Below are 19,766 nucleotides of genomic sequence, written 5' to 3' on the forward strand. Positions count from 1 at the left end.
CGATTGGAAGTCCCAGCGTGCAGACCTTTCATGCTCGGATGGTGGAGCCGTGTGGCCTCAGGAGGCCACCGCAGTTAGGGGCACAGAGAGGAGAGGGGAGCAGCTTTGAGTGGGGCCCCTGCGTGAGGGCAGCTGAGCTGGGGAAGAAGCGAGCAGGTGGCCCGAGCGAGGGCAGGAGGCCTGGCGAGGCCCGGCGAGGGGGAGCGAGTGGCGGAGGAGGGCTGCAGGCTGGCCCTGGTGGGCTGGGGGCCGGGCTGCGGGCTCCGAGTCACATGGGGCCGTGCACCGGCCCGGTGGAACGGGAGGGCGGGCTCCACGCAGGTGGATGATCGGGCAGGTGGGGACCGGCACCAAGGCGGTGGCGGTGGCCCGAGCTGCGGAAGGAGGGCCAGAGCGTGGCGCCAGCTCCCCACCGGTCCCCTGGACCCCGGCGTCCGGCCAGCTGTGCGTGGCCTCCGTGCCCTGCTCACTGCCTCCTTCTGGCCGCGTCCTTTGTCATCTGCACCATCCACGTCTCCCACCTCCGTCCCTCTCCAGCCTGCCCGTGCGCTTTCCTCATGATGCTTTTTTGAAGTCCTGGGTCCGATCATCATTTTGTCGCGCCCGAGTCTGCAGCGGCTTCTTGCGGCCACTTAGAAAGTCCGGACCTCCCAGTGTGGCTTCCAGGCTCCGTCCTCCCCTGCCTGTTCGGTTCCCTGTGGCGGGCACAGCCCCTCCTGTGGGCCTCTCGTCCCCCTGGTCCCTGCTGGTGTCGTCCCTCCTCCTGGTCCTGCTGCAGCCCCTCCCCGGCTCCCCCTCCGCCTCCCTCGGCTGTGGCCCTTCCTGTCTACTTAAAACACACGTAGCAACGCTGACATAGAGATGCTCATTCCTTGTGTTTTACTTTTGTCTCCTTTGTGAGCCTGTGGGTCCCTTCGGGGCATCAGGACTTTGTCTTTTTTATCTCTGTGTCCCCACACCAGGCCCTTGTAGAGTAGACGCCCGGATGTCTGCTGACTGGCCTTCAGCCGATTAGCTGACAACCCCGAGCGGGGCCTGTGTGTCGCCTGCCGCCACCGTGGGGCAGAACCACGTAGGCAGACAGAGACCAGGATGGAAATTGTTCAAAATAAGTCATTTATTTTCCTTTTCAAGTTAAAAAATGGTCGTTTTTTTCAATTAATATTATTGAACCACCTACTCTATTTGGCACGGGGGGGGGGGGGTGGCTAGATAGTAAGAGATATAAAATACAGTCTCTTTTCTCAAGAGTCTTAAGATTTTGTTGTAAAACTGCCTGTAATGGCAGAGCAGGGCCCGGATGGCAAAAGCTGCTGAGTGCCGTGGACCCAGCGGGCAGAGCCGGGTGCTCACTGAGATGGGACTTCCTGGGGTTTGTGGGCTTGCTGGCTGGGGTGGGGGTGGACGGGCAGGGGTGGGTGTCTTGGAGCCCATTCCAGTGGAACAAAACGATTTCAATAGGGTGTGCAAGTCGAGCTAGTGTAACCATGATGAGTGCATTTGGACCGGCCCCAGATAGATGGCCTTCTCTGAATTAATCGTTCCTGGGTCTGTCTCTGTTTCCTAGACTCAAACCATGAATTACGTCGGGCAGTTGGCCGGCCAGGTCTTTGTCACCGTGAAGGAACTCTACAAGGGGTTGAACCCTGCCACCCTGTCTGGATGTATCGATATCATTGTTGTTCGCCAGCCCAACGGGAGCCTCCAATGCTCTCCTTTCCACGTACGCTTTGGGAAGATGGGGGTCCTGCGTTCCCGAGAGAAAGTGGTAAGAACAAAGGACCCGGTGACCTGGGGGCAGGTTCTCTTTTTAGAGAAAATCATCCTGTTTCTGTCTTCAAAGATTTTATTTATTTATTTGAGATAAAGAGAAAGAGAACAAGCAAGTAAGTGAGCATGAGCAGGGGGAAGGGCAGAGGGAGAGGGAGAGGGAGAAGCAGGCTCTCCCTGCTGAGCAGGGAGCCTGAGGTGGGGCCTGATCCCACGACCCTGGGATCAGGACCTGAGCCAAAGGCAGATGCTTAGCTGGCTGAGCCACCCAGGTGTCCCCTGTGTCTCTGTCTTTAGATAGAGCTTTAGGTCTCTGGAGTTGTGGCTTCACCCTGGAAAGGGCCGCTCACTGAATTGACAGGTTCTAACTCGAATTGTGTTAACTTATTCCAAAACAAATGGTGGGTAAAAGTCAACTACTTATTAAGCTCATGGGGTTGTGTGAGTCAGAGATTCAGACCAAGTGCAGCAGGGATAGTAATTCCTTGCCTCAGCTGGAAGATCGTCTCTACAGATGTGCTGACTCACATGGCTGGGGGCTCCTGGCTGGGCTCTCAGCTGGGGCTGTTGGCCAGGACGCCCCCAGGTGACCTCTCCATGTGGCCTGGGTGGCCACACAACATGGCAGCTGGATACAGGCGATCATCTAAAGAGGAAAGGAGCCAGGGGGACCCTGCCTTCTTCTGACCTGGCCTCGGAAGTTCCATAGAGCCACTCTGGTAGTGCTCTGCTTGCTGGGGCAATCACAAGCCTTCCCAGGCTCAAGGTCGGGGGGCGGTGAGGGCAAATAGACTCCATTTCCAATGGGTTGATTGATTCCCATGGATTGATTGGAATTATGAGATCATAATCACGTGTGTGATTAAAAGATGCTTATGTCGAGACACGGCATCTCCCGCGAGGTTTCCTGCTTTAGCCAAATGTGTTTTTCCTTCAGGTTGACATAGAAATCAACGGAGAATCAGTGGATCTGCACATGAAATTGGGAGATAATGGAGAAGCATTTTTTGTTCAAGAGACTGATAATGATCAGGTAAGGAAGGCTGGGCGGTCAGGGTTACTTCCTAGTTTTGAATTTTGAGCAATGCTTATCTAGAGGACCCAGCGGAAGTTTGTGTGGAGAAGTAATGCTGGTGCGGGGCGGTGTAGACCATCGCAGCAGAGAAGAGTGGCTGTTTACCTGTACCAGGGATTGTTGAGCCAGCCCCGGTGGGTGTGTGCTGTGTCCACACAAGACTCAGCAGTCCTGGCCTGCTTCCGCGTGCTCACTGTTTCCAAGGGGACAGTAACCGAATCACATCCGAGCTGTTGTCCAAAGCATACAGGATATACTGGTGTGCTGAATCTCAGGGCTGAATATTCTAATTTTTATTTAGTGAGTGGCCAAGTCACTTTAATTTTTTATTGTCAAAAAATATATTTTTTAAGATTTCATTTATTGATTCATGAGACACACAGAGAGGCAGAGACACAGGCAGAGGGAGAAGCAGGTTCCTTGCGGGAAGCCTGATGCAGGACTGGATTCCCAGGACCCCGAGATCACAGTCTGAGCCAAAGGCAGATGCTCAACCAGTGAACCACCCGGTGCCCCTGTTTAAAAAAATTTTAACAGCTCTATTAAGATATAGTTTATGTACCTTACAATTTATCTGTGTCAAGTATACAATTCGGTGGTTTTCAGTGTTGTCCTAAGATATGTCACCATAGTCAATTTTAGGACGTTTTCATCACCCCAGAAAGAAACCTTGTGCCTTTAACTATCACTTACCTATCCCCCATCCCCCACTCTGTCACCTTCCTGAGTCCTAAGCAACTACTCTTCTACTTTCTCTTTCTCTAGATGTCCCTACACTGAACTTTCATGCAAATACAATCCTACGTCTGTTGTCTCTTAATGCCTGGCTTCTTTCACTTCACACAGCATGTTCAGGGCTCATCCATACCGTAGCCTGGGTCAGTACCTCATTCCCTCGTAGGGCTAAATAATAGTCCACTCTCTCTGTACTCCGCCCATGTTCATCCTTTCATGGGTTCATGGACATCTGGTTGTGTCTACCTTTTGGCTATTATGCATAGTGTCGCTGTGAACGTTTATTCATGTATGAGTTTTCGTGTGGACATGTGTTTTAATTTCCCTTGGGTATGCACCTAGGAGCAGAACTGCTGTGTCATATGGTAACTCTGTGCTCAGTGTTTGAGGAACTGGCAGGCTGTTGTCCTGAGCCGCCACACCATTTCACGTTCCCACCAGCACTGCGTGAGAGTTCCGATCTGTCCACATCCTCATCAGCACCTGCCATGGGACTGCGATTCTGGCTGTCCTAGTGGGTGTGAAGTGATGCTGGTATTGATTTGCCTCTCCCTGGAGACTAATGATGTTGAGCAGCTTTTCATGTGCTTACTGGCCATTTGTATGTATTCTTTAGAAAAATGTTCAGATCTTTTTGTAATTGGGCTTTTGTCTTTTTATTATTGAGTTAAGAGTTTGTTATGATTATCTCTTCACTTTCCTCATGGTGTCCTTTAAAGCACAAAACTTTTACATTTTGATGAAGCCCAGTTTATCTGCTCTTTTTTTCTTTTGTTGCTCCTACTTTTGGCGTCGTATCTAAGAATCCTTTGCCAAATCCAAGGTCATGAAGATTTATCACTATGTTTTCTTCTAAGACAAACCTCTCTCTCTCTCTCTCTCTCTCTCTCTCTCTCTCTCTGTCTTTTTAAAATTAAACTCTTTCTTTCTTTGAGAAAGTCACCTGGAAGGGATCCTATGGTGTGATCCACTTAGGCTAGTTTCTTTATGGGAAGATAGCCTGATTCGAAAGGAATAGCTCTAAATAGCCCTAGGCTCTAAAATGAACACCTGTAGTTTCAGATTCAGAATGAAACCGTCCCAGGTTCTTCTAACTTTTGGTCTCCCCAGAGGTATGACTTTATAGGGGGACCAGAGTCCTCATCCTGTGCCCTCCATCTAATGTAATTACCCCGTGGCCACTGGGGGTCCCTGCTCATCTACCCTTTATCTCTCTGTTCAAAGGGAAGGCTCTGAGAATTGTTAATTTGTAATTATTAATTCTTTCCATCTCAAATGGATACCTGCATTTTAAATTGCTATTGTCACTTAGTTTTGGACAGGTTTTACGCAGTGAGAGTTGAAGAAGCGTTTTGGGCAAGGTCGCCATGGAAGCTGCAGGGCAGGGGGCCTGTCCTGCTGGCCTGTGGGCGGGATGGGGCTTCGGGGGCCAGAATATGTTCTTCCCCTTACGGTTGCCCCTCGCTACCCCAGAAGGCTGCTGGAAGTCAGGGAAGCCTCTTTCCCTCATCACCAGATTGCCCTGGGATGCAGTCTCCCTCTTCTTGTGGATGTCTGCCCCTTCCCTGTCTGGTCCGTGGACACTTCTTTGCTCTTGACCCCAAGGCAGCACTGTCTGCTTTTCTTTGTTTGATCCACTGAGCAGCTGGGCGAGATGACCTCGCACCTCCCCGCCTAAGGCTTGGTCTCTCAGGTGTTGATTTTATACCTGCAGTGCATTGGGTGTGCTCTAAGCCACTGTCATGGCTCGGAGGGGGGTGGGGGTTCTCTTTCTCTCTTCTCTTTAATGTATATTCTTTACTTCTTGTTACCAAGTGTCTCGTAATAAATAAGTCGTTGAGAAAGTGATTGTTATAGTTTTTTAAAATCTGGCCAATCATTATTAAACAAACTTAAATTTGACAAGTTATATGTTTTTTTTCCTTTTGTTGGTAAGAAGAGAGTCAGTATCTACTTAATTAGTGGCCATAGACCTGGATGTGCTCTGGTGTAGGCAAGCATTTGGGATGGGGTGCTGTCAGCTGTATTTTCTTTTAATTGCTATCATCTTAATTCAGTGCACATTAAAAAATGCATACTCATTCTCTTTCTTTTATGCACAAGCACATGCACACACACACACACACACACGCATGCACATACCCCCCTCCCTGACACACATTCCCCTCCACACTGAAATGCAAAACTGAGTTCAGTTTCCAGTTAATGTAATGCCTCAAAGCTCATTTTTCCCTCTTTGCTTTGGATATTTCAAGCACAGTTGACTTTGGATGGCCCGAAATCACAGATTACCTTGCTTTGTTACAATTACAAAAATGCAGGATTCAGTATAAAATGGCATTGAGTTCATTGTTGACACTGTGGTCAGCTGTCAGACCTGGTGGCTGTATGTCCCTCCGCAGTGGCTGTGACCCTTGGTACCCTCCCCTGTGTGGCCCTCCCTGAGGGTGTTCAGGCTCCTAAAGGAACCCTGGCTGCCTGTGGCACCACCCTGTTCCTTCAACCCAGATTAACGAGACTATTGAAAAAATATTTTCTGCCCTTTAGGAAGTGATCCCCATGTACCTGGCCACCTCCCCGATCCTGTCGGAGGGAGCCTCGCGCATGGAGTGCCAGCTGAAAAGGAGTCCTGTAGATAGGATCAGAAGCCTGGACCCCAACACGTCAGCCCAGGCCCTGCCTCCCAGTGAGGCCCCTTCGAGCGGCTCTTTAGTAAAGAAGAGAAGGAAAAGGAGGAGAAAGTCTCAGCTGGACACCCTGAAGAGAGATGACAACACAAACACGTCTGAGGATGAGGACATGTTTCCCATAGAGATGAGCTCCGACGACCAGGCTGACCCGCTGGACAGCAGTAGGTAAATGTGCACGAAAGGCAGGACCTGCGTCAGGGTCGGGCGCCTTCATTCTTTGAGACGATTCTAACAAACTCTTTTTTTCTCCCAATATTCCTTCATCATCTTTTTTCTTTTAAATCTTTTAAGATTTTTATTTATTTGAGAGAGAAAAAGAGAGCAAGCATGAGCAGAGGGGAGGAAGCAGAAGGAGAAAGAGAAGCAGACTTTGCTGAGCAAGGAGCCTGATGCAGGGCTGGATCCCAGGAACCCAGGATCAGGGCCTGAGCAGATGGCAGCCACTTTAACACCCAGGCGCCCCAGCATTCCTTATTGTTATGTTAATGCATTTACGCTGAGTTTTAGAACTCCGTGGACCTAAGGGTAAAGTAGCATAAAGATTTGAGGTTGCTTACAACTACAAGGCAGTTGGTAGTACCTGACCTCCTTGTCTGGCCACTTCAGCATCCAGGACAGAACCAAGAGGGGCAGGGAAGTGAGCAAATTAATACTTCATGCACAAAACCAGTGTTCTAGAGCGGGCTTGCTCTTATCTGGGCCCCAGCTGTATGCCTGCCAGTGGGCTGATGCGTAGCTGGGAACTGATCTGTGATAGACTTCAGGTCACAAGTAGATGTCAACCAGTTTTCTTTCCAGGCAGGCTTTTCCTTTATAGCTTTGATTAGGCTTGAGGTTTCATGGTTGTCTTGCTTAACTTTTCTTTCTTTCTTTTTTTTTTTTTTTAAGATTTTATTTATTCATGAGAGACACAGAGAGAGAGGCAGAGACACAGGCAGAGGGAGAAGTAGGCTGCCTGCAGGGAGCCCGATGCAGGACTTGATCCCGGGTCTCCAGGATCAGGCCCTGGGCCAAAGGCAGCGCTAAACCGCTGAGCCACCCGGGCTGCCCTGTTGCATAACTTTTCTTTGCTTTTAATAGGGTGGTGAAATTCTCTTTCTGTGCATTACTATTTTAGTGAAAATGGCCAGTTTTAAAAGATGAATCTCATTTGTAAAGTATACTTGATGTTTCAGATCTTCATGTAATTCAGTATATATATATGTACATATATATATATGTATGTATTTTTTCTTTTTTAGAGAGAGGAGGGTGGTAGGACAGAGGGAGAGGGAGAGAGAATTTTAAGTAGATTCTGCTGAGAGCAGAGCCCAACATGGGGTTCAATGTCATGACCCCTGAGATCACGACCTGAGCCGAAATCAAGAGGATGCTCAATCAACTGAGCCACCCAGGTGCCCCTCAAATTCAGTTTAATTTTTGCTGATTATTTTTGTGCCTTGTTAACATAAAGAAGGGATAAGGAGCATCAGGAGTAACCCTCTGCTTCATTATTCAAAATAGGATTTTTTTCTTCCCCTAGCTAAAAATACAGTCGAATTGGCAATGTCACTTTTCCTAACTATAGCCTCTAGTCTGCTGTAGGCTCACAAACTGGTATTTGGGCTTATTATAGTTGCCATCCCTGCCTGGCTTTTAATTCCAGAACTTAGTGATAGATATTTCAGGGAACATCACAGGTACACACAGATGGCCTCTGTGTGACTGGAAGAGTGGATCATGATTTTTTTCAATGAATGCATTCTACCTGAAAACAAGGTCGATTTGCAATCATTTCGTAATTATAAGATTCATTTGGTTTCTTTCTTTCTTTTTTTAATTAAAAAAATTTGTTAAGGATTTTACTTATTTATTCATGAGAGACCCAGAGAGAGAGGCAGAGACACAGGCAGAGGGAGAAGCAGGCTCCCTGTGAGGAGCCTGATGGGGGACTCGATCCCAGGACCCTGGGATCATGCCCTGGGCCAGATACTCAATCCCTGAGCCACCCAGGTGCCCCTCATTTGGTTTATATAGATTATTTATTTTTCTAGATGAAGCATCATCTGTGTGTGGTCATTTGGTTACTTGGCAGCTCCACCCGTGCACAGCAAGGCTTTTACAACCTCCTGGGTCCGGTTTCAGAGGCAACAGTGTAAATAAATAACAAGCAGGATCACCATTATGCACTGTGTGTCAGTCTAGATGCTTGAATACAGTGATTTTGTGTTTATAATCCAGCCAAAGCATGAGCACATTTATGTGTGTCTGTTTCTCACTTTTTTCCCTCTCCGCTGCCCGGAATTTGCCTGAGTGGGTCAGAAAGAGATCATGTTCATATAACAAAGAACTGAGATAAGATAAAAGAACTGAGATAAGATAAAAGGGAGACTTGCCTTTATTATGAATCTGTATTATGAATCTGTCACTAATAATCACTAATAAGGCTTTGACTTTGGTCTTTTTTTTTTTCCCCTCCAGAAATCTTCCTAACGATATACCTGTATTCCAAGAAGATGTTTCTAAGGAAAGCCCTTCCCCCATCATGACTTATCCTCAGTCGGCATCATACCCTAATTCTGATAGAGAGTGGTCACCCAGCGCAAGGTAAGCTGCTGGGGGAGGTGTGTGCGTTCGCCTACCCCGGTCCAGAGGGTTTAAAGTCAATTGTATGAAGCGTGTCTAACAAAATCATGAAATATAAGTAAAAAGTGAAAAAATGCAGTTTAGAGTCAGAGGTACAGATCAGGATTGACAAAGAACATGTGCAGACCGTAGACTTCTGTCTGAAATCATATGCAAACTGGAAACATAGCTCTTAGCTCCCCACAGGTAACAGTGGAAGAAAAACCAGTTAAGTCACTCAGTGCTGGTTGTCAATAGGAGGAAACAGGTGGTGGGGCCTTTCTTGACACTTAGCCCTCAAGTCGGATTCGGGAGTGCAGCCGTTCTTTCAGGAGCCACTAAGGTGGTTCGGGCTTGTCAGAATGAGGCCTCTCCTCATGCTCAATCCCTTCTGCTGAATGCCAGAATGTTTATTTCCCCAAAAAGAACTGTATAAACTTGGGAGACCCAGACCTGCTCAGTGTGTGGGTTGCCGTCCTGAAGACCCCAGAGACTTTTAGACAATGAGACCCCTGAGAGCCTGAGAGTACATGAGCCCTTCCAAGTACTTTTCAGAAGAACTGGGGAAGGGACAGATGTAACCCAAATGTTCTCAGCAAGGACAGTATCACCCCCATTGGGACAAAACCTGGTTCTTGGGCAGCAGAGAATTCTTAGATATTATAATGGTTTGCGGCCTCCACAGGGCCTCCAAGCATGGTGAGCACATTCACAGTCCATCCGTGGTGATAAAATTCCATGGTGGAGCGAGGGCCACTGTTGGAGGGGGGAATGCCTCCACTGTCCTGGGGTGCACTAACCATGAAAAGGGATTGAGAAACACCAGTCTTAGTGACAGGGACATTCTTGGATTATTCTTGTTCCTCATGTGTTAGATGGACTTATGGTTTTCAGTGGAAGTGTAAGAACCCCTGCTGCAAAGGCTCCCTGCCTAAAGCCAGAGTCATCCAAACATCACTCCTAGTTCCAAGTGATCTCGCCAACAGGACAGCACAGTGAGCAGCGTGTGCTGGAGTCCTGAGTCAGAGAACCAGATCTGTCCCATGCCTTGTCCAGCCAGGACCGGGACAGCGAGTGTCAGTGCACCAGGGTCGGGGCTGGGGCCTGGAGGTGTCCTCGGGGGGGTCGGTCTGTAGGCCAGCCTCGTGCAACAGAAACAGAATGCTAGCTACATAGGACATGTACAGTTTTCAAGCAGTCATCCTTAGAAAGTGAGAAGAAACTGAAAAAGTTGATTTTGATGATCTGTTTCCTCTGGCCCAGCATATCCAGAATATTACCAAGCTAATTCGTTTTCAAAAAGTTATTCATGAGACATTTCACATTCTTGTTTCCGCACTAAGTCTTTGAGTTCACCGTGTAGCTCACGCGTAAGGACCACCTCAGTTTGGACACGTCACATTTCAATAGCCACATGCAGCTGGTGGCTGTCATAAGGGACAGTGCAGATGTTAGACCTTTCTGGAACCTCCCACATGTGTAGCAATGAACCCTAAGGAGGGAAAAGGATGGTACCTTAGGAAGGAGATTATGTGGAATGAAACCACTAATTGGTTGAAAAATCTGCTCAAACACTTCTATATTAATTTTAAGAGTTTATTTATTTATTAATTTTTAAAAAGATTTTATTTTTTTTCATGAGAGACACAGAGAGAGAGAGAGAGAGGCAGAGACACAGGCAGAGGGAGAAGCAGGCTCCATGCACCGGGAGCCCAATGTGGGACTTGATCCCAGGTCTCCAGGATCACGCCCTGGGCTGAAGGCAGCACTAAACCACTGAGCCACCTGGGCTGCCCATAATTTTAAGAGCTTAAAATAAATGTTGGAAACACAACCCTGATGTGTCCCTCTGTCTTTCCTGCTCTATGAATCCAGGATAGCGACTGTGTCAGATCGTGTGAGTCTGACTGCTGTCAAATGCAATTACAAGTTAGCACAGATACATTTCCATACTTGGAATGACATGTTTTCTTTAAAGAGACAACTGGCAGCAGAAATTACCAGCTCTTTGGACTACGTTGTTTGATTAAGCACTAAATTCTGACCAGAGAACAACAATCTTTTATGGGCATATGGATGAATTCGAAAATGAAATGATTCTTTTTGACAGTTTCCACTTGTTTTGGGGGTTCAAAAAATTTGTGTTGATTTCATAGTGATTTCAACAGATAGCATTCTGCTGTTGTCAGAGGCCTAAGTATGTTCATTTTCTAACAAATATTATTGTGGAGAGTAGTCAAAAGAATTTATATGAAACTTAATTTAATTGACTTATGATTTTTTCTTTCTTTTAATGTATATCACGTGGTATCCAGTAGCCCGATAGATTGCCAAAGGACTGCCCCCCACCTGGCAGTTGCGGCCGAGGGAGGCCTTTCTAGCTCTTGCCCTCCACAGCCTTCATACTTCCATGCTTCAGAAAGGTAGAGGGGCTCTTTTCCCCACTTGGGATCTTGGATAATAAAAATTGTGATCTAACCCTTACCAGTCTGTTAACCATTGACCAAATTACTTATGCCGGAAACACATAGAGACTGTAGAAGCGAAACTTTTGGTTTAAATCTTATAAATCTACTTGACTAACCAAATTACTCATAGAGGAAATACCTAGTGATGATTATTTTCCTTTGATTTTAAGCATTTGTAGATGATTAAATTTTTTTCACTACTAAATTTGATTCTCTGGGAATTATGGCTAAGTATATAGTTTTTCCTAATTTTGTGGAGTGCTTTGCAACACAGAATAATGACGTGAAAATTGGTAATATGATCTTTGCTTTCTGTCTAAGGTTGTTCAACAAGTAAGTTTATAAGATCTTTTGTATAAGGGGAGTTATTATAAGTCTTTAAGTAGCTCATTAGACTGAATAATAGAATCCTGTTTTCACAGCATTTCTAGAATGGGATTTTGGAGCGTAGCATGGGGTGGATCTTAAGGTGTAGGATCATAGGTTTGTATTTTCATCAGTTGCTGTGGTCTGAGATTCCTGCCTCCATTTCCTCCGTGTTGTCCACACTCCAAGCTACATGATGGACTCACATGGACGTTAACAAATGAACCTCTGATTGATTTCTACTTGGGAAACTGGTTTTCTTTTTGATGAAAGAATCAAGTCTCAGGATGTGCTTCATCTGGAGGTTGCATGGGCAGTGTAAAGGCCATTTTGAAAGGGGGTAAACTGAGTCCTAAATGGTTAAAACTAACTTGCCTAACCAGGCCTGGCAAAATCCTGAAAGCTATTATGTGGTTAGTAAATGCACTATTAATGAAAATCAATCATGGACCTTGTAAGCTTACTTTTTTGAACAACCCTTTACCTTAAAAGTCTAATATTTGATAACGGGAAAATCTGGTACCACCATCTTTCTTATGAATCATTCCCAGCGGTGGGAGTCTTTTCCCCGATTCACCTTCTGTCAATCTGAATTCCACGGAACCTGTGCATGTATTTGTGTACGGAATCCTTTGACAAAGGCTGGTGTTGCCAACGTGCCACCACGTATTGTGGTGGCATATCGGGTGTGAGAGGTGGGACTCCAAGCTTCTGATTTCCACACAGGGCTTGTTTCTCTGTGAAGGCATTTGCAGACCTGAAAACTTCTGGAAGCCTATGGCTTAGGGTGTTTATCAGAGGATCGGAACAGCGGGGATTCTGGAGTTGGCATCACAGAGAACTGTGTTCAGCATTTGCCTTCTAGAGCAAGGATTGGCAAACTACAGTCGATGGGCCGACTGCGACCGACTGTCTGTTCTTGTAGTTTTATGGGAGTGCAGCCAGTTTGTTCACATATCGTCTACGACCAGTTTTGTGCTACCACGGCAGAGTTGTGCACTTCAGACAAAGATCGGATAATCCACAAAGCTTGATGTACTCGCTCTCTGGCCTTTTACAGACAAAGTTTGCTGACCACCTACTCAGAGCAAACTCTTGTCTAAAGAGCTTTGCTTAATTTAGTGTAGTGGGTAAGACAGTTATTGTTCCACAAAATATAAAGGATATTTTATGTAATAAAATATGATAGGAGCTTTTTAAACAAGTGATTTGAGATTTGGGTGCAAGCTGTTGAGGATAGGAAGCTGATTCCAGTGGACTTTTCCTGTGATGACTCTGGAGAAAAAATGGGTTCAGGTCATGGTTTTAGGTACAGTGGTAGCTGCAACACCCTCTCTGCACATTTCAGTGATAGTGAATATAGGATCGTAGATAACCAGTGCCAGAAAAGCAATGACTCTCGGGAGAAAAGCATAATTAGAGGACTAGAGGGAGCACGGTTGGACAGTGATGAACACTCTATCACCTAGATGTATGGAGCTATCTGTCTTCTTCCTGTGGGACCACTTCCCATAGGGCAGAAGAGGGTGTGAGTGTGTGTGTGTGTTGGGAGAGGTGTCCTGTTGTATATACTCCCACAATATGCTGTCTTAGGGCCCTCCTCTCCACACATGGAGAAATAGAGCATGAGGGCCGTACCGTAGCCACATACCATGGGGATGGTTTGGTGGGCACTGGGCACTATGGACAGTGAACCAGCCTCTGAGCATCTCCGTGTGAAATGGAGGAGAGAGAGAGAGTGTTAAAATGGCCCAACTGAAGAGATCTGGGACCTAAACTAACCATTAAGGGTCCCTCTTGGTTTGATACATATTAGCTTTCATCTATGACCACTCCTTGACCTGACAGGAAGCTATACTCAGTGGGAGTTGAAGTCTATCTCAGACAGGTCCATGCGGCCCAGCACGATGGTGAGTGGGACTCAGGAGAGTGGAAGGTCTGTAAAAGAGGGCGCAAAAGGAAAATGGCATCTTTGTCCCCTGCTTCATGTACCACCTTTGTCTTACTCTGGGGGACATGATGTAGGAGGATGAAGTCAGGGAGTGATCAAATGGATACATTTTCCTATCCAGATGTTGTTTAGGATACTGTGAGAAGTTTGTAGATAAGATGATTACCCTTGGCTGGTCACTCTGGCTGAACAGAGGGAAGGCTTTGTTCAGGCCAGAATAGAAATATGGAAAATGTTGGGAACACAAGTTACAACCACTTGAAAGCTGGCCCGAGAATTGAGCCTTGTGATATGTTGTTACAGAGCAGGCCTTAGCACACAGGTGGGTCTTTGAAGTGTTCCTGGAAGATAGAGTATTTTATGAAGTCTCAACATAGAGGCTCCTGCCACATTAAGCAAGTTTATTCTTGGCACCTGGCATTTGTGGCAAAGTTGGCATGTGATGCGGTTTTCCTGTTTCCAAAGCCAGTGTGGATTCATAAATATTTTAGATATCGAATGTAATGGGTACGTGTCTGAGATCAGCAGCACCCCCTTTGCAGGTGAGAGCTGATGGACTTGGTTTGGGAGTTGAGAACGCAGGAGAGGTGAGCTCAGGGTGAGAAGTGGGGAAAGACAGGTGGTTTTGAGATGAGAAGAGACTTCTTTCCCTTCCTATTGTCCTCACTCCTTTCCTCGGTTTTCCTTTCTAATTGTTTCTTCTCATCTTTACTTGGAACTGGGGGGCAGGTTGGGCTAGGTTACCCAAATTGGGAGCACCTTCCATCCAGGCTGTGTGTTCTGTGGACCCCTGGTGGCCACAGGTGGGAATGTCATGAAGCTTGTGTGCATTTTCTGGGCTGTTTGAACCATAGAATTCTGGACCCAAAAAACATCTTAAAAAAGTTTCTCTTCCCTGTTTAATCATGGGTTTGTGTTTTCTTTAGTCCTTCAGGTTCTCGACCTTCGACACCTAAGAGTGATTCAGAATTGGTCAGTAAGGCCACCGATAGGACGATGCAGAAGAATAACCTAGAAATGCTCTGGCTTTGGGGAGAATTGCCACAAGCTGCAAAGGTAAGTTCCCCCCACCCCCGCCCCAATTCTGTCCATATACTGAAGAAAGTTTCTAAAAACATGAAATGGGCGCAGTGTTTTCTTTCAAGAAATTTTGTTTCATATTCCAGTCTTAAAAGAATCTTAAAAACATTACTATAAAATATTTTTTAATATTGCACGGCCTTTAGAAGATGCTACAGCTTCTTGTATCCCTGGCAAATATTTGTAATATGAATGAATGAATGAGTCAATGCTGAAAGCTTTCCTACTAAGAATCCAGATGGGCAGCTCTTGGGAGGGAAGGTCTGTTGAGGTAGAGTTGTGGGTTCTTTCCTTTTCTGGGTTATATTTGGCTTTCGTGGAAAACGCTGATTTCTCTGCCCATGGGCTGTAGTGCTGACCCAGCCAACCGTCTTTACAAATCCATGTCGTTTGCTGCTGCGGAAATGGCGTGAAAGTGCTAACCCATCACTTCTTCTGGCAAAACGCTTCCAACCACAGACCTGCTGTAGTGTTGTTTTCATTTGTGCTAGAAGCTGTGAGATTGGACACAGACATGAATACCTTCCCCCTTCCCCTCCAACCCATAAATTGCAGTTTGATTTTTGTTTGGATAATTGTCTTCCGTAACTGGGAACTCCTTGGAGGAGTAGAATCAGGAATGCTGACTTCCCACTCATGTGAACCAACCCCCAGATCTGTACTTCTTCACTCATATTTTGGGCCTTTATTGGAACTTCATTGAAATATAACATGCATACAGATCGTAAGTGTACAGATCTGTAAATTTTCACACTGTGACTGTGTCCATGGGACCTGCACCCAGACGGAGAAGGAAACGTGGGACCTAACCAGCAACTCGGAAGCCCCACCCTTTGCAGTTACTGCTCAAACGACCCCCCAGAGGGATAAAGACCCTCCTGCCGCTCACAGCAGAGATTAGCTTGGTGACATTCATCATGGTATCGTATGTAACTCTAATTCAGTTGTTGTCATCACTGCGAACTACCCATCATGTGAATATACTTCCTGTTCTACGGATGGACACTTACTTGAGCTGCTTCTGTTTCTTGGCCATTACGAGGCCCATCTGGCAGTTGATGTTTCATATGAAAGCTCATTTGCTTTGGGACTGCTATTCTGGTGTGTAGACTCCTTGGGCAGGTACGGAGATCATGAGGCTTACCCATCTCTCTGCAAAATGGGCAGACAGTTCTGCAGATTGTTAATGGGTTAATTGTGTGACTTGGGTTAACTCTGTTTTTCTGTTTGCCCACACTCTGACCATTCCTCTGTCTCTGTCTCTTTGCCCCTTCGACGTAGTCATCTCCACACAAGATGAAAGACTGCAGTCCGTTAAACAGTAGAAAAATCTGTGATAAGATGCACTTTCAGACCATTCACAGTGAATCTTCAGATGCGTTTAGTGACCAGTCGCCAACCCTGGCCAGGCCGCCCGTGCCGTCCATCCCAGAGCCGGGCAGGCCTTCCACGGAGATGCAGTTTGTGAACGAAGAAGATGTCGAGGCCTTAGGGGCCGCAGCCCCATCTTTACCTACAGTTGAAGAACCCAAACCACTCTCTGCCAGTGTAGCCCCGACAGCAAGCAAGACGGATTCTCCTTCCAGGAAAAAAGGTGGGAAGGCCAGCATGTTCCAGCTCCTTCTGTGTAGACTTGGTGCTTGGCATGTTACCCTTCCTGCCCTTGGAAGTCCTGAATATATCAGGGGGGAAGCTGGCATGTTCAGTGTATGCCCTTTTGCTGCAGTTGTTAACTCATCGGAATTTAGTTCTAGAAAATCAGACTGAAGGAAGCCTTGGGGTGGTGTAATGAGCCCCCTCACTTTATAGCTTGGGGTGCTAGGATCCAGAGGGATGAAGTCGTGTTCACCCACGTGGGGCTCCAGAGGACGTTGATTACTGAGCTAATCCTGGTCCCCTCGCCCATTTCTCTGTTTTAATTGTGACATGCCGTGTATCACTATTTCAGATGACATTGGCTTATTTTTATTTTGCCGGGAACTCCCCTACTAGAACATACGTGCTCTGTGGGATCTAGAATCTTTTTGGTCTGGTTTACATTCATTTTGTCTGTGCTCAGAATAATGGTTGGCACATAGTCGTTGCTCTGTAACGGCTGGTTTGATACACACTCAGTTGCGCAGCAGGAGGGATGACGTCAAGCCTGCTCTGTTAACCATGGAGCTTGGTGCCGCTTTCTAGATTTGTATGAACCAGTGACCTAATTCTCTGGCAGAAGGAAACAGGAAGCCTGCAGTCCTGGTGCACAGTGACCGCCGATGTACCCTGTAGGCTGCCGGGCCTGGGGATATTGATACAAGCAAGTGTATCATCATCGTCATCATCATATCATTTAAAGATCATGATGACAATCGCTTCAAGATATTGAGTGCTGGGTGCATGTCAGGCACAGGTGGGGGTGGAGCTCAGTAGGGTCACACAACGGTCTAGGGCTCGCCCTTGGCAGTGGGGGGTGGACGCCAACTTGGTTAGTCTGCCTCTGGAGTCGTGCCACGCTGCTGACTTCCCAGCTCTTGTGTTCCTGGGCCGGGGGGGCCCTTGTGAACTAGTTTGCACATTAGGCTCAACTGCTTTCTGGAGCCGCTCAGAAGTCCACGGAAGACCAGAGTTCTGACCTGACCCGTTTGTTCTTTCAGACAAGCGGAGCAGACACCTGGGTGCTGACGGCGTCTACTTGGATGACCTCACAGACATGGATCCTGAGGTGGCTGCCCTGTATTTTCCTAAAAAGTAAGATTTCTTTTTATTCCTCGTATCATTTTCTATGTTTAACTGTGTGAGTCTGGAAGAGGCAGCGGGAGGCCCAGATTTTACTGTGAAAAGCAACCAGAAAACAATGGCCTTTCTCTGTGGACGCGTGTGTGGCTACATCCCCGTGTGGCTGGCTTCCCACCTTCTGACCGGGAAGGCAGGCATGAGGCTGGCTCCCAGGGTGACACCACAGTCATGTCACGGGGGCGCAGTGGCCCACAACCCGAATCGGTGGCCAAGAGGGGGCGGCTGCACCTCCCTCTCCCTCCCCAGGAGAGATTCTCCTGTGGCCTTTGGGGACCCCTGTTCAGCTTTGTGACTTGCAGGGAGGGCTGGCTCCTCGGAGGGTGGTGGCCGCGACCTGTGGCCTCTTTCTCTGTGGTTCATGTCACAGAGGCTTGGAAGGACGAGAGGCTAATAAAAGAATCACTTCTCTCCCACGGTAGTTCATTTTACGTGTCTGTCCTTGTCCCAGTCCCGAGGTGGCCTCGCTTGTGGCCTTGGGAGCTGGGCTGGCGCATGGCGGGGGAGAGGGGGGTTGTCCCCTGCTGCTGTGACGTCAGCACATCTCCCCTCTTCCTCCTCCCAGCGGAGATCCTTCGGGGCTCCCCAAACACGCCAGCGACAACGGAGCCCGGTCGGCCAACCAGTCCCCGCAGTCGGTGGGCAGCTCTGGCATCGACAGCGGCGTGGAGAGCACCTCGGACGGCCTGCGGGACCTGCCGTCCATCGCCATCTCCCTGTGTGGGGGCCTCAGCGACAACAGGGAGATAACCAAAGGTACCGGAGCCCGCGGCCCGTCTTTGAGCCACGAGCGCCCCCTCGTGGCCCGCGGTCGGAACATCCGGAGGCCCGGGCTTCTCCGGCTCACGTCGTGTCACTTGTCCCTTGGCTGTGCTCCTGCTGGGGGGATGGCACAAATGACTCCTTGCAGCTCTGAACGTTGCTGGCTTGGCGGTGGGCCGCCCGGAGGGTTGTGGTGGTCACACGTGGCTTCGGGGCCACGTGTCGTCAGGCGTGTTTGCTGCGCGATGGGGGTCTCCTTGCCTGGTGGCCGCCCTGCAGAGGTGTCCTCCGGGGGCCTGCCGCCCGGTGGGAGTGTCGGTGTTTTGGAAACACGGAGCATCGCAAGTGTGCGGAAATGCTGTGGGGCCTGGGGAGGGAGGGACGTCTGAGTTTGAGCAAGTCCAGGGCGCTTGCCAGCTGGATCCGAGGGGTGCTCATAGGCTTGGCGGAGGTGGCGAGTTAATTCGTAGCGGTGGTTTCCCAGGGTCTCCTGACAGCTACGTGGTGAAGTGGCCCCAACACCCCCAGTGGAGGATGCATCAGTCATTGCCAACTGATGAATTTTTCGAGTGGACCTAGTCGCCCGGGTGACCCTCTCTCACCCTCCCACCTCCACTGGCCTCTCTTTTTCATCATGCCCCCCCCCCCTGCCAACAGTGGCCTGTTTTTCTAGGCGAGGATGGGCGAGGGTGTGCCCTTCATCCCCTTGCCACTCAGGAGCCACCGTCTCCCCTTCCTGCCCTGGGCGGCCATCCACACTCCTGTCTCCCTCCTGAAGTCCATTCAGGGCTTTGTGAATTTCTTCTCACACAGACAGTGAGGCCCCTTATTCTGGAACCTGAACCAGCTAATAATCCATCCCCCTGGTGATGAGCTGAAGGGGGTTAGTTTATGTGACCCAGCGGGTTTAGTCCATCACAGGAAGTCGTTTTAAGACTCCCTCCCCTCTAATAACCAGCCACATTCTGTTTGCACATCTCTGCCCCCAACTGCTCTGGGGCTTTGAAGAGGTGAGCGCACTCCGAGGAGGCTGGTGTCCGATGGCGCCCCCTCTCCCATACGCTCACACTGTCCTCTCACGGGGGTCCATACGGATGAGACCAGATTCCCATGGCCCGGAGTCCCCGAGGAGAGTACCTGGTGGTATGAATTAGGATCCCTCAGGTGCGTGTTGTGGCCAGTCTGAATTGGCATCAGGACCACGGGGTCTTTTTCTGCTGGACAGGAGTGACTCCCAACGTCCCGGGTCTGCTGGGCCTTGGTTCCATCCAGGGTATATAGGCTCCCCTAGGGAAGGAATAGGGACAAATTAGGGCCAGAGAGATGGTCAGAGCTGTCATCAAGGCTCAAGACAGGGTCCGGCTGAATGGGGGATGTTGAGTGGAGGCCGGGGCCTTAGGCCAGAGCTCCTCACAGGAGCTGGAGTCAGGAGGCCGGGCCTCCGCTGTGTCCTGCATGTCCTGCACGTGACAGTGACCAGCACCACGCCC

The 19,766-nt window shown here is 48.5% G+C and overlaps 1 protein-coding gene across 10 annotated transcripts in view; it reads left to right on the forward strand.

Moving 5' to 3' along the window:
• Positions 1-19,766, forward strand: part of LPIN1 (lipin 1) — a 132,041-nt gene that overhangs the window by 76,554 nt on the left and 35,721 nt on the right. For 9 of the 10 annotated variants that reach the window (XM_038560802.1, XM_038560807.1, XM_038560803.1 and 6 more), the window contains 9 exons: positions 1,568-1,768; positions 2,708-2,803; positions 6,128-6,435; positions 8,731-8,856; positions 11,190-11,297; positions 14,586-14,715; positions 16,021-16,333; positions 17,376-17,469; positions 18,080-18,270. In XM_038560802.1, coding sequence (XP_038416730.1) covers positions 1,568-1,768; positions 2,708-2,803; positions 6,128-6,435; positions 8,731-8,856; positions 11,190-11,297; positions 14,586-14,715; positions 16,021-16,333; positions 17,376-17,469; positions 18,080-18,270 — 1,567 coding nt within the window. Of the gene's footprint in view, positions 1-1,567; positions 1,769-2,707; positions 2,804-6,127; positions 6,436-8,730; positions 8,857-11,189; positions 11,298-14,585; positions 14,716-16,020; positions 16,334-17,375; positions 17,470-18,079; positions 18,271-19,766 lie in introns of those variants that run through there. The other variant, XM_038560805.1, reaches the window with a different exon arrangement.

Source organism: Canis lupus, chromosome 17, assembly GCF_011100685.1.
Source record: "Canis lupus familiaris isolate Mischka breed German Shepherd chromosome 17, alternate assembly UU_Cfam_GSD_1.0, whole genome shotgun sequence".
Lineage (NCBI taxonomy): Eukaryota > Metazoa > Chordata > Mammalia > Carnivora > Canidae > Canis > Canis lupus.